At 36.6% G+C, this 15398-nt stretch overlaps 1 protein-coding gene across 3 annotated transcripts in view; it reads left to right on the top strand.

Moving 5' to 3' along the window:
- The window catches only part of LOC110110019 (peptidyl-prolyl cis-trans isomerase CYP63), a 34073-nt gene that overhangs the window by 13118 nt on the left and 5557 nt on the right, over positions 1-15398 (top strand). For all 3 annotated transcript variants that reach the window (XM_020841299.2, XM_020841300.2, XM_028699948.1), the window contains exons 11-13: positions 6187-6370; positions 6472-6798; positions 6881-6958. In XM_020841299.2, the coding sequence (XP_020696958.1) occupies positions 6187-6370; positions 6472-6798; positions 6881-6958 (589 nt within the window). The remainder of the gene's footprint in view (positions 1-6186; positions 6371-6471; positions 6799-6880; positions 6959-15398) is intronic.

Genomic DNA, 15398 nt, shown 5'->3' on the forward strand with positions numbered 1-15398 from the left:
ATTTAAATGAGAATTTGACTATTAACAAGATATAATAGAGAAAAATGATTCATGTAGCCGGCCCCATATAGTGGGATAAAGACTTGATGTTGTTGTTGTTGTAGTAGTAGTCTAATGACAAGGATTGAGGGTGTTCTTTTCTCTGTGTGACTTTACAATTGAGGTGGAGCGGTCATTATTGCTGGGCTGGTTTGTGGCACTTATATTTTTGGATGAAGTTGTAGGAGATTGAGTAATGTTGTGATTCCAACAGAGGAATCAAACTTTAATCGTCTGAAAATGAATTATTTCTTTTTAAGTGGTACTATTTGTTTGTGTTAGCTTTTAAGATGACACATATGGTCTTACTTTGGTGAAAGGTTTATTGTATCATCATTAACTGTTAATTACTTTTTGTTGGGGTTCAGTAGTAGTGCTACATTGCTACCTATATGATTCCTTTGCCATTGCTTTGTGGTAGATATATTACTATTTTCATACTTGCTGAGGCATTGTTGCCTTGATGGGCCTAGTTTTCAGGTGTTTTGCAGCGTTACCTGAGCATCATTTGTCATGTTGGCATCTTTTTGAAAATGCAAATATCCTTGCAGCACCTCTTCTGGAATAATCAAATTTTTATATTGAAGAATAGTTTTTTATATTCAAATATGCTGTGGTATGATGGTTATAATAAAGTATTTATTTAAAATTTGACACGTGATTCAATACTCCCCCTCAAGTTGGGTTGTACATGTTGTACAATTCTAACTTCCAAACAAACTTACAAGTAGAGAACCCAACAGTGCCTTTGTTAGAACATCATCAAGTTGTTCATGAGTTGGAGCATATATATTACTTCAATTTCCGAGTTCTCTATTTTCTCAGATATAAAGTATCTATCAATGGTAACATGTTTTGTTCTGTCGTGGTGTACTAAATCCTTGGCCATACTGATTGTGGCTTGATTATCACATTTCAACTTTATCCCGCCTTCAATCTTTATTCTTAGTTCAATCAATACTTGTTTGATCCAAACACCTTCATAAATAGTAACTGCTAATGGTCTCAGTTCATATTCCATACTGCTATTGGAAATAATATATTGTTTCTTGCTCCTCCATGTCACTAGCTTCTCCCACACAAATGAACAGTATCATGTGGTTGATCCTGCCCAATCTGCATCAGAATAAATGATTAATTTTTTATCTTCATTTTTATTGAATAATAGCCTCTTTCCAGGAGTGTTCTTGAGCATGTACTCCATAAGATTACTCATATATTGCCATATTGGCTCACCATATTCACAGCAAACCCAATATTTTGACGGGTGTAGGAGAGGTATATAAGCTTTCCTATCATACGTTGATGTCTTCCTTTATCTATTGGAACCTCCTCTTTTTCTATCCCAAGTTTCTTCTTAGAATCCCAAGGTGTATTGGTTGGTCTGCATCCCAACAGGCTGGTCTCCTTTAGTAGGTCTAATGTATACTTGTGTCAGGAAACGAATATACATTTGCTTGATCGAGCTACCTCCATACCAAGGAAGTATCTAAGTGATCCTAGATGTTAACTTCAAACTCCTTGGACAATGCTTGTTTGATCTTCATTATTTCATCTACATCATTTCCAGTAAGGATGATGTCATCCACATATACAATTAGTACTGTTACCTTATTTCTTTTTGATTGCTTCACAAACAAGGTATGATCTGTCTGGCATTGTTAAAATCTTGACCTTTTACATATTTTAAGAATATTTCAAATCATACTTTAGGAGACTACTTTAATCTATACAATGATTTCAACAGTTTACACACTTTGTCCCATGCATAAGACTTCTGAATTCCCATTGAAATCTCCATGTAAACATCTTCTTTCAGGTTCCATTCAAGAATGCATTCTTGATATCTAGTTGATGTAGGGGCCAATCTAAATTTGCTGCTAAGGAAAGAAGAATCCTGATGGTGTTGAACTTTGCAACATGAGCAAAAGTTTCCTAATAGTCTATTCCATAAGACTGAGTGAATCCTCTTTTAACCAGTCTAGCTTTCTGCCTCTTAACACTACTATCCTCCTTATGCTTTATGGTGAATACCCATTTGCAGGTCACAACTTTCTTTTATGGTGTGAGATTCGTAATTACCCATGTTTGATTTTTTCCAAAGTCATAATTTCTTCTTTAACAACTTGTCTCCATCTTGGGTGATTCAAAGCTTCTTGAATATTGGTCGGAATCTGCACATCATCCAACTTGGAAAGGAATACTTGATAAGTGTCTAATAATCTACTATGTGAGAGAGTTTTCGATTGGATGCTTGGTGCATGATTCTTTCTGGCCATTTAATGACTTTATCTCCTTTTAAACTTCATTTTTCTTCTCTGTATGAATCTCTACAGTCGTTGGATCCATTGAAGGAGATTTGGCAGGTGCAAGATGTGTCTTGCTCTGCATATGTTGATTTTTTTTCTTTTTCCTTGAGTAATACATATTGTTGTTCCTTAATTGTTGCTCTTTGTAGGGATTAATTAGGACTTATGGGTGAAGGTAATAGGTCTGAAGGTGGACTGTGGAGGTTAAGACATAGTAGATATATCTTGGGAAATACTCGTAGTTTGGATTTCTTATGATATTTGTTGATTTTGATTGGACTCTATTTGGTTGTATAATAAGGAATTCCACTCCCAAGTTTAAAATTCTTCTTCGCTCTCCCGCTGAATTTCAGAACTAGTGAAGTATGGATTGTTTTAAAAAAAGGTGCATCCATTGTTTCAAATACCTTCCTAGAAGTAAGACAAAAGCATTTGTAACGTCTTTTTGTCGGGTAATAGCTAATAAAGACGCATTTTTTTTAATCTTGGGTCAAGTTTGCTCCTATCTTGTGAATAGATATAAACAAAGGCAGAGCACCCAAAAATTTTAGGTGAAAGATTTGATGATATGAATCGAGCATGAGGATAGACTTTGGGTAGAGTTTGTCAAGGTGTTTCAAATTTTAGTACCTGAGTAGGTAACCTATTTATTAGGTATGCAGCTGTAAGAATGACTTCCCCCCATAGATATTATGGTACTTTTGTGATCTGGCAACTTTCAGGAGGTGCCTATTTTTCCCCTTAGCTATCCCATTTTGTTGAGGCGTATACGCACATGAACTCACTTGGATTATCCCTTGGCTTGATAGATATTCCCTCATGATAGAATGAAAGTATTCTCTCCCATTTTCTGGCTTTAAGATTTGAATTTTTGTATCAAACTAGTTTTGAATAATTAGTTGAAATGATTTGAATATCCTTTCAACTTCAAAATTTTCCTTCATTAAATAAACCCAAGTGAGTCTAGTATGATCATCAACAAATATCACAAATCACCTTGCACCACTTATATTTTAAACTTTTGATGGTCTCTAAATATCACTATGGATCAAGGCAAAGGATTTAGAAGGCTGTTAATGAGAAATTGGGTAAGATAATATGGTGTGTTTTGTCAATTGGCAAGTTTCACCTTTGAACAAACTTGGATTTTTATTAATAAATAAATGGGGAAAAAGCTTTTCAAGATACATGAAATTTGGATAACCTAACCTATAATGCCACATGATAATCTTTCTCTCTTGACTGACTCTAGAAAGATTCTCAACAAACTGACTCGCAATAGGATGATTCTTAGCAGCAATTAAGGATTTGGGTGTCTTGATGTAGTATAACTTACAACACATCTCAGCACTTACAATCTTCTTCTCCGAATCTAGTTCCCGAAAAATACATATATTATTGGAGAAAATTGTTAAGCATTTATCATCAGGAGTCAATTTACTAATGGAAATCAGATTGCACTCAAAATTGGGCACATAAAGCATCGATTTAAGGGTGATAGTTTATGTGACAAAAGCGAAACTAGTTCCCAAATCATCAACTTTAACTACTCGATTTAAATGATAAGTTTGATAGTCATGAAAGAAGTGTAATGTCTCCTGTCATGTGATGCTTCTGAGTCAATAACCCAAAGTTTTGACTGTTTTATACCTGATTGAGCGTGTAGGCTGGTAGCAGCAGGTTTTGGATACTGTTGTTTCGTGACGTTGTTAAGCAGTAACTTCAGCATCTCTAAATGCTCCTTGGTTAAAGGAATGGCTTCAGCTTTGATGGATTGATCTTGCGTGATGTTGACAGAGTTCACTTTGCTTTATTGTGCTGATTTGTTTGCCTTCCAATCAGTTGATTTTTCATGAATCTTCATGTCTCCTTTGTATGTCCTGATTTGACACAACGATCATACCATAGTCTTCCCCCTTTTTTTGATATCGATTTTCAACATGTGGGGGGTTTCGATTGCTGGTTTCGATTTCAGCCGCCGTTGGTCCTAAGATGATGCTCTGATATCAATTTGATAGGAAATACTTGAGTTCGCAAGCAAACCTATCACTAATTGGAGAAAACAGCGAGAATAATGCAAAATCAGCCTCAAAACAATGGATTGCAATAAGAGAACCAAAGCCAAACAGACACGATAACAAGATACAAATGATCCTCAATTCTAGAGGAGGATCAATATCTCCCAATCTCTAGATGATGAGTCTAGTGACTAGGATGCCAAAAAAACTTCAAGAGAAAACAAACCAAAGCATAAACCTAACCCTAAAACAAATCCTCCTATTAATACAATTAATTTCCTAATTCAAACCTCCCTCATTCAAATTTTTCCTCTCACCCTAGCCGCCCAACCCTCCTTCCTCAATTGCTTCAAGTGGGGCCCACACAAGTGGGCGGCAGATCAAAGGGGGCGGACCCCTTTTCGCCTCCTGTAGAATTGGGCCGGCTCCTGAGCTGGTTCAGGGTGAACCAGCCTATCATATTTGTCTCTTATGACAACTATTAGCAATAGGGGTTTGGCATAATCATAAGTGGAGAAATGATCCCGATCATTGATCTCTGACAACATGGGGTCTCAATTATTATTTGCATTCTCTTTCTTTTTTAGGTTATTTGAATAGAGACGAAGTGATTTGTCTAGGGCTCTCTTCAGTAGTTGGCGCAACCTTTGCTTTGATTTTGGGTTATAAGTCTCATTCTTAATAATAACATTTGTCATATCTTGCATTTACATAGAGACTTGGAATCATGGATTTAAATGCGTTTAAGTGGGTTTAAATGACTGTCATTTCTAGGCACGATAGTAAGTCCATGTCATGGGCTTTTTTAGCCTCGTGTGGGGCTTGAATTGTAATCCCCATCTTCCGTTTGCATTATATTAGGTAGAGGGTTATATCATAAGGGTATATTAAGTCCCTACTATAGATTTAAGTTTGAGGCTAGCATCATGTTATAGGGTTATATCATAAGGGTATATTAAGTCCCTACTATAGATTTAAGTTTGAGGCTAGCATCATGTTATGATGTATTAGTTCTCTTCCGGGCAGTCTCCAAATGTTATAATTACCTTTGTGGCAGGATAGTAAGCCCCCACTTTTTATAAAAATAATTAATTTTAACATAGAATTAATGAAGGATCATTTTTTTAAAGTATAAAGTCAATATTGGTTTATGTTTTTTTAGGTATCTTGAGCATCTCAAGCTTATGCATCCTCAGTATTATTTTTCTTTGGAATGCTAATCTTTTATATATTTTTGAGTGATCCCTTCTTCACATTCAAAGAATACAACTTCTCTTATTATCTTTGATATTCTTATGACATGATCATGGTTTTAATCAAGAGATTTCTTAGGGCCTAAAAGCCTTATGATATAATTAACCATAGGAGCTTGCTCATATGGGAAATTAGACCCCAGAATTAAATGCTTGGTTAAGATAATATTTGTAATATTACAATATTGATCTTGAATTTTTTTTCTTGTATATACTGTTGACGGATCATAACTCATTTATTCTAAAAATGCTTGGTTAAGATAATATTTTTTAATTGATTATGAAAATGACATCTATTTAAGGGACAGCAATTTAATTCTCTTTCGCTTGCCTGGATGTTTGTTTCTCGCTACATTTTGCTCAATTATCGTTTGGGCCTTCTTTCTGCAATGTGATTAATTTATTGCATGCGTCCTTGCTGGATTGCTTCCTTCTAGTTCTGACGTCATTTTTCATCATACAATTTTTTTATTGTGAGAAATATACTTATTCTTTAATTAATAATTCTGTTGGGGATTGTTTGAATTGTTTTGTTGAGATGAATTCAATCTTAGCTTCCTATCTCAGGTAAAGTAGCTGTAGAAGGGAAAACATTTGCTGACAAGAAGTCTTCTAAAGATTATGCTTCCCAAGAGGAGGGTGAAGTTCAAGAAAACGGGGAAGCTAGGCAACATAATGATGATTTGGATACCCAAGTTGACAGACCCATAAATCAGCATCACATTTCTGATGAGAAATCAATTGGATCCAGGTTTTGCCTCTTAAGAATTGTCTTTTTAGAATTTATGTAATTGGCTTGTGCATTTCATCTGTAACGTATGTTATAACCTTTGCTTGTTCTTTCATGTAAAGGGGGCTGCACAAGAAATCTGGAGGTGGTATGAGTCCTAGTAGTGGTCCAAGTGGGAGCCTACAGTTGGATGGTTCTGCCAGAAGTCCAGAAAGAGAGCCCATCAGGCAATATCAGCTGTCAACTAAAGCCTCAGAGCCTGCACCAACTGAAACACAAAATATTACCAAAGTTTCTCAAGATGGTGGTTCTCAACGCATAAGAAAAGGACGAGGATTTACTAAGGAATATTCATTTGCTCGTCGGTATAGGACACCATCACCGGTACGTTCGCCTGTTCGTCCTTCCCAATATAAGGGAAGAAATGATCTAGGAAGAGATGTCGATAGGTAAGTGTTATTTATGAAGAGACTTAGAGAGATTATGTATCGAAAGAATTATAAATATTTAATTTACTTGAATCCTCCACAGGAATGGAAGGTTCAGGAATTACCGGGAGTGGTCACCACCAAGGCGTTCACGAAGATCTCCAAGCAGGAGTCCTGACAGGTTGTCTTCTTTTTTCACTCTTGCTCATATGTTGTTGGTTGATACCTAGGTATGGTGCTATTTTTAAGGCTCATTTGTTGGAAATGTTTATAATTTATTCTATATTTGGAATGCTAATAATAGAAATATAGTTATAGTAGGGTGATTGGCTGATTGCTAATATATATTATTGATGAGGGTATGATGAATTTGATTAGTACTTTTAGTCATGGTTTATTAAAAAAATTTAAAAAAAAAATTCAAATTTGAAAAAATTGATGGATACTATAGCATATATTTGAGGAGCAACAGAAATAGTCGCTGCTTAAAAAGGATATTTAGTTTTTAGTAAGAAGAGTTATATGAGTGGATGGATGGTGGGTATCTTGTAAGGGATAGAAATGTGATGTCAATGCTGAACATAAATAAGTAAGAAAATCACTTATTTGCTTTTATAAGTGGAGCTGCTGAATTGCAGATGGACTATTTGGGCATAAAGTATAGAAAATTCATTCTTCAAAGATTTTAAGACGATGCTATGAGAATTTTAATCATATAATTTAAAATAGTAATGATTCATTCATTTCTTAGAAGCAATAAAAAAAAAATCTAAAGATGGTGGAATTAAGAACAAGTGTAGTTTTTGATCTTTTAGACTGGTTGTTTAGAGAGGGAATTTGGAACTTATCTAACCAAATTTGATTTAATTAATAGCTAGTAGCATTAAGAAAATTATCATGGAAGTCTCAGATGTGTTTGTTTCAATGAATGTAAATCATCAAATTATTAGTTCCCGTGATGACTTGTAGAAAAAAGTATTTTGATTTTTTTTTGTTTGATTCTATATAAAATATGTAGAAGTATTTATAGAATTATCTAAAAGACTTATAATAGAAATGAATCAAAACTATTTAAAAAAGAAAAAAATAATCCCCAAGGGGGCCAACGGCTAGAATGGTAAGAGAAGGTTCACGGATTGCAATTGAAGGACCATAAGAGGATTGATCTATTGGTTATAACATTTAGTCGGTGTGCTCAATGTTCTTTATCAAGATTGATTGACTTGTGGGTCCCACGATCCTTCAACATATTCTTTAAAGATGAAGTGATACTTAAGTTTAATATATTGATTAATTTTATGAAGACCGGTGATGTAAATAAAGACAAATTTTGGAATTAAAATTGGGCAGTTTAAATGAATAAGTGCTTTAAGAGCACCATTTGATGAGAGAACATGGATCTGAATGTTTAGTAACATGTAAAAAAACTCATAATAGCCTAATTGAATTTGTTTAAAATGAGAATGTAAAATGGTTAAAGGTGTGTGGATAACTAAGCATCTAAGTTGTGGATGAATTTTCATCAACCTAAAAGCCTAAACTAATAGCTAAGTTTAACTACTAGTTTATTTAGAATTTATCTCTTCTTTCATTTTGTGTGTTGGACTATTCTCTACTCTTGTGCATGCTAGCAATCATCTCCTCACAAGAAGGTCATTCACATCAACTATCACTGCTCATTAAATGATATCTATTCAACACCATCACAAGAACCGACTCAACCGTGTGGAGCTCACTTGAGAATCAAATACTCTTAAACATTGTTCGAAAATACTCAAACCATCTAACTTTGATAGAACTTATTATTTGGGTATATTACTTATGAATCTTTAATGGAAGTTGAGTGTAATATACTTATGAATGGACACCATCAATTTAAAGTTTTAGCTAATAGTTGATGATCAATAGTCAACATTGGTATATTAAAAGCTTCGTTTGAGATGGCTTTTTTACTGCATCTTAAAACATATTTCTAGTACAAAAAGTAAATTTTTTTATTCTAGAAAGCTGTTTTAAGAAGCAGTAAAAAAGCTATCCCAAACAAAGCCTAAGTGTCTTAACTTTTGTTTCAATTTTAATGTGAATCTATTTGCCATGTTTATGTACATCTTCGTAGGATGTGTGTCAAACTTAGGATTAATAGAGAAAAATAGTTATATTAGAGGGATGATGAGGGTAACACTTTTTAAAGGTAAATATATTAAAAGGTTGACCTACGTAGCTTGCACATATGCAAGGTAGGATATGAGAATATACTTTAATTGATGTGATAGGATTTATTTAGAAATAAAAAAGTAGCTTGATTAGAAGCTGTGCAAAACAATTTGCACGATATAAAGTTAGCTCTTTTGGAATATTGATGAAGAATCACCACTGCATATTTCTAGAAGCCTTGAAGTTGGACAAAGGAAGCAACAAGAAATAAGGGACAAAGGTCACATAACCTAAGAAGGGGAAGAAGCCATGCAAAATAACATTTGTTTTCATTCTGGATATACCTGAGATCTCTATTTATAATTAAAGATTTTAAAGATAAGACAAAATAATCCTATATTGATAATCATAAATTGATTATTTTGCTTATGGATATGAAACTAAAGACAATCAGGATTAAACTTCTAAGCAAAAAAATATGAAATGATAACACCGTAAAAATATTATTCACTAACGCATGATTCATGATTGTTTTCCATCAATCCTCCCCGGGGTGCAAATAATTCAACTCTAGAGAGCTTGATTCTTGTTGGAAGAACTGAATGCTATGTTGCTATAGGTACCCATCCTTTGTATTAATCAAGTCATTTAAGTGTAACCGTCATCTTAATTAGTTAAAACCAGGGCTAAATTGCCCATTATAGTTGTGCCACATAAGCACTGCATATTTTTCTCCTTAATTTCTCTTTAGAAATTGCCTCTACTCCCCTTATTTTCTTGTCCTCTCATTTTTTCAAGTGTTTGATTCCCCTCGATTTTGTGCCTGATAAAAGATATCTACATAAGTGTTTCATGATACTCTCAGAAGATTCAATAAATTTTTTAAAGCTTCTAATGAACCTTTTGGAAACCTTGCCAAATCTTATTAAACATTTATGGAAAAGTGATAGGAAATACTTGAGTTCGCAAGTAGCCCCAAGGGAAATACTTGAGCTCGTAAGCAAACCTATCACTAATTGGTGAAAACAGCGAGAATAATGCAAAAATCTGGGTGAAATCAACCCCAAAACGATGGATTGCAATAAGGGAATCAAACCCAAACAAACACAAAACATGATACAAGTGATCCTCAATTCGAGAGGAGGATCATTCTCTCCCAATCTCTAGACAAGAAGTCTAGATCTGATGCAACCAAAAAAATACAACAAATGAACACAAACTATGATTGCATAATAAAAAGACTTGTCTTCCTTCAAAATGACAAAACACACACTAAATAGGATACAATAAAGCTTCTAACTACTCTTAGAAGCCACCTCAAATTACATTAAGACAAGACACGATGCAACTACCTTGCAACTTATAATTTTTAAAGAGAAGAAGGATACAGTTGGGGCGGGAACCGTGGATAGAGAAGGAGGAGGTAGAAGACTGAGATTAAATTTTAGAGGGGAAGGGGAAGGAGGCTAGCTCGCAAGCTAGTGAAAACCCATAGGTTTACTTTACAAAAAATTATCACATATCCTTCCTAAAACAACCACAAAACAATCCCATTTATAGGGGAAAAAAGGAAAAAAAAAGATAATTAATACATGTAGTTAATGCACCTCCCAAATAGTCAATATGAACACCTAGAAAACTGCAGTGAACATGGACCAAAGGGACAACCGTTAAGGGGAAAAAACAAAGCATCCACATAGCGTAAAGTGGCGGGAAAATCAAAACAACAACACATCTGCCGAGGGGGAAACCGAAGCACCAAGTGGGGAAATCGAAGCATCCAGATAGTAGCCAAGGGACAACTTGATTGCATCAATTCTCCCTTGGTGGAGAATTCTCATCTCCTGATGAGATTGTCTGAATAGAAGGATGACTTTCACCCTCTGTAGATTCCTTTGCATCTTGACATGGAACTTCGGTTTGTTGAGTGTTTAGCTTTCCATCCATGACCTACAACTTAAAGCTCTGATACCAAAATGATGTAACAAAAAAATACACAGTTTAAGATTGCAAACTAAGAGTCTTCCTTACTATAAACATAGACAAACACATGTATAATATTATAATACTAGAACACAACAACTTACAATTTATATATTAAGAAAAGAAAGATACAAATGGGGCGGGAACCGTGGATAGAGAAGAAAAGGTAGAAGACTGAGTCGAAATAGTAGAGGGCAAGGGGAAAGGAGGCTAGCTCGCAAGCTAGAACAAACCTGCAGGTTTACATATCAAAAAATCATCACATATCCTTCCTAAAACAACCACAAAACAACACCATTTATAGGGGAAAAAAGAAAAAAAGACAATTAATACATGTAGTTAATGTACTTCCCAAATAGCCAATAGGAACACCTAGAAAACTGCAGCAAACAGGTCCTAAAGGGACAGTTGCTAAGGGGGAAAAACGAAGCATCCACATAACATAAAGTGGGGGGAAAACCGAAGCAACAGCATAACTGCCAAGGAGGGGAAAATCGGAGCACCAAGGGTGGAAAACCGAAGCATCCAGATAGCAGTCATTGGACAACTTGATTGCATCAAGAGCCCAAGAGGCCAAGATGGCAAGGAACATCAAGAGAAACAAATCAAAGCATAACCGTAACCCTAATTCCTCCCTCCTATTTAATACATAAACTTTCTAAATCAAAATTCCTTCCCAATCCCTAGCTGCCCCCTCCTTTACCCTTTTAGATTTGTTTTTGAATAGTGGGACCCACTATGTTGGGCGACAAAGTGGGGGAGGAGGCGGTATTAGCCCGCCTCCTATAAACAAAAACCGGCCCTAGTTGGGCCGGTTCAAGAGGAACCGTCCTAACAAAAAGCTTCCTGAAACTTTCAGAAGGATTTTGCAACTTTTCAAATTACTTTAAAAAATATTTGAGGATATAAAGAGTAGGTTCCATCATTAAATTCTTATCATAATAGGGTCTGGCATGGATTACCATCTATGATATCGAAAATGACATTTAACTTCTCTCTCTTTTTTTTTTTTGAGAATAATAGCTTATTGGAGCCATCAATTGTCATGACATCACCATCCATGGTACATTTTACTTCTAGTCACTAAGCTTGGGGCTAAGGGAAGGGTGAACTAGGTTGTGAGTGGAGATTTGAATTAGCGTTTCGGTTATACAGATTTAGGGTGTGTTTGGGACGGCGGCACTGCTGCTTTACTTTATGAAAAGTTTTCAAATGGTTGTTTGGGGCATTGCGGCAGAACTGCGGCAGAAAAATTTCGCGGCATGTAGTTGCTTCCTGCAACCTTTCAATATCTCCTGCGGTCCGCTGCTTTCGGCAGAAAAATTACGTAAATCCCCCCGCAACCTTTCAATGGCCTCACGTCGGATCCTCTCTTCCTTACTCCGCACTTCCTCTCGCTGTTTCTCATCTCTCAAATCCTCCTCTCCAAATCCGAGACCTCCCATTCCTTCCCCGATCTCTCGCCCTTAACCCACCGGTTTCCTCCTCTCCTGCACAGTCGAGTATGCTACCGCCGCCGCTGTGCCTGCACCTTCCCCACCATTACACGCCAAAGCTTCGAGTGGTCCCAGTGCCAAGGTCACAGACGAGTTCATAGGCACTGGCGCTGTCGGCCGTGTATGCCAAGTGATCGGAGCTGTCGTCGACGTGCGGTTTGATGAGGGATAACCACCGATCCTGACTGCTCTCGAGGTGCTGGACAACCCAATCCGCCTTGTGTTGGAGGTGGCACAGCACTTGGGTGAGAACATGGTGAGGACGATCGCTATGGGCAAAACAGAGGGACCCGTGCTCCATTGATATCTCCTCGCCGGTCGAGAGAGGAGATTCTGAGATTGCAGCCATAGATGTCGCGATGAGCTGCTTCCAAGCCGATCTGGTCATGGAATTGTTTCTGAGCTTGTATGGTTTCGATGATGGGTTTATTATGTGATATGGGTTCGGCGAGGCCTGAGAAGGTGCAGAAACGGCCAATGAGGTTGAGGTTGTGAGTCTGTGGGGGTGGAAGAAGAATGACGATAAGCCTCCTCATATTGATCCTGACCAATTCCATTAAGATTATCACAGTGGATAAAAAAATATTATATTATGGTATTTAATAGTTATAAAATATTTCATAAAAATTGATAAATTTTTTATTTAGAATTGTTATTTATTAGCGTATTATTTTTTTTAAAAAATTGACATTTACATCATTTTTTTTCAACTCAATATGTAAGGGTATAAAAGTAATTTATTCACATATAGCTGTAGCACAACAACTTAACAGTTATACTTCCCAAACAAAATATACTGCTTTATGTACAACAATTTTTGAAAGTAACTTTTTGTACAATAACTTTGCAATCTACTTTACCGACAGCTGCAGCCGTCCCAAAAGCACCCTTAATGGGGAGGATATGAATATTATGAGCACCATTCAATTTGAATCATATGACCGACCCTAAGTAAGCTGCATCATGAATCCTTCATCTTTTTTTTTCTTGTAGAAGATGATTCTTAGGATGAAGTTGAGCTTTGATATCAATTGATATAGAATCACAATGAAAAACTCCTGGAAGCCTTGAAGAAAATGGAGAAAAATGGAAAAGAAAATCAAGCATTCAATGGAGAAGGGGTCATGGAAAGCAGCATATTTTCATTCTAAATAATAAATAATAATTATAAGACCAACAACACCAACAACAACATCAAGCCTTTATCCCACTGTGGGGTCGGCTACATGAATCCTTCTTCTCCTGTTAAGAGTCAAATTCTCATTTAAATATAATAAAGAAATATCATATCTAATATTTTCTAACCAAGTATTCTTAGGTCTACCTTTACATTTCTTAACATAAGCCAAATCTAATACATCTACTCTCCTAACTAGGTCATCGGAAGGCTGCCATTTTATGTAACCAAACCATCTAAGGCAACTCGCTCTAATATTATTTGCCACTGGAGCTACTCCAAAATTTTCACGTATATGCTTGTTTCCTATCCTTTCTCTAAGACTAAAGCCTCTCATCCACCTGAGCATCCTCATTTCTGTAACACTTAACTTAATATTATGCTTATCTTTTAATGTTCAACATTCTGCGCCATAAAGCATTGCAAGTCTCTCCACCATCTTAATATCTTATAGAATTTTTCCTCAAGTTTGAGAGGTACTTTTCTATGACACAACAAGCCCGATGCATTCCTCCACTTCAACCATCCAACTTGAATTCTACTAATAAATCCCCATCTATTTAACCTTCACTCTGAACAATAGACCCAAGATATCTAAAATATGTATTCTTATTAATGACTTGATCACCCAACGTCACAATCCCCCCAATAGATCTATTAGTACTACCTTTACACTCCATGTATTCGATTTCAGATATACTCAAACGAAAACCTTTAGACTCTTAGGTTGACCTCCATAATTCAAGGTCACCTTCAACTTCCTCTCTAGTCTTATCAACAAGAAGAAAATCATCAACAACAAGCATATAACTGGGTACACATCCTCTTGCAAATGTCTAGTAAGAACATCCATGACTAAAGCAAAAAGATATGGGCTTAAGTTTGATCCTTGATGTAATCCAAGTGAGATAGGAAAATACTTGGTCAAACCACCTTATGTTTGTTGACTGTAACCGCTCATTCCGCCGACAAACCCACGACTCAACCGCTCATTCCACTGACTTACCCACGATCGCAAGGAACCGTCGCCTCTCACGACATAGAAAGGCCCTCACATTCGGTGGACATAGACGCAAATAAAGGAATACAAAGAAGGAGAAACCGAAGCCCATACCTGCGTTCTCGTTCGTCTCCTCTGTTTGAGTCGACTTACCTTTTGCTCCCGTCGATCCCAATCTTCCACCGCCGCCGACCGACTCACCTGAGCCGAACCCGCCGTCCTTCCGCCTGATCCGAGGCCGCCGAACCCGCTGCCGCCTGCCGACGCCGAACCCCCAGACCAAGCCGCCTCTGTGCGTGACTTCCGTCGCCATGTCCTAGCCCAATCGGGCTTCATCCCGCCTCCCTTCCTTTGTTATATTGATATATTATTATATATATTAATATAATAGAATAATATTATAATATAATGTTGTATTATATTCTAATAAATATATATTATATTATGATATATGTTTTATTATAATATAATATATATTATTAAAAAAAGAGGGATTTTCAAAACAGGTGTCGAAGACCCGCGCCATCAATCTTAGATATGGGCGGATGGTTTCACAATTCGAAGACCCGCGTCGTGATCTTAGATCCGGGCGGATGGTTTTAAATTCGAAGCCCCCACGCCATTGATCTTAGATCTGGGCGGGATGAAACAAAATTCGAAGACCCTACACAGTCGATCTTAGATCCTGGTGGGATGATTTAAAATTGAAGACCCTACGTCGTCGACCTTAGGTACGGGTAGGAAGAAATTTCGGCAGATGTCGTCCCGATTTCTCCCTCGGTGGGGAGGAGACGTCGGGAGGCTGCCGAAA

Source organism: Dendrobium catenatum, unplaced genomic scaffold (assembly GCF_001605985.2).
Source record: "Dendrobium catenatum unplaced genomic scaffold, ASM160598v2 fragScaff_scaffold_133, whole genome shotgun sequence".
NCBI lineage: Eukaryota > Viridiplantae > Streptophyta > Magnoliopsida > Asparagales > Orchidaceae > Dendrobium > Dendrobium catenatum.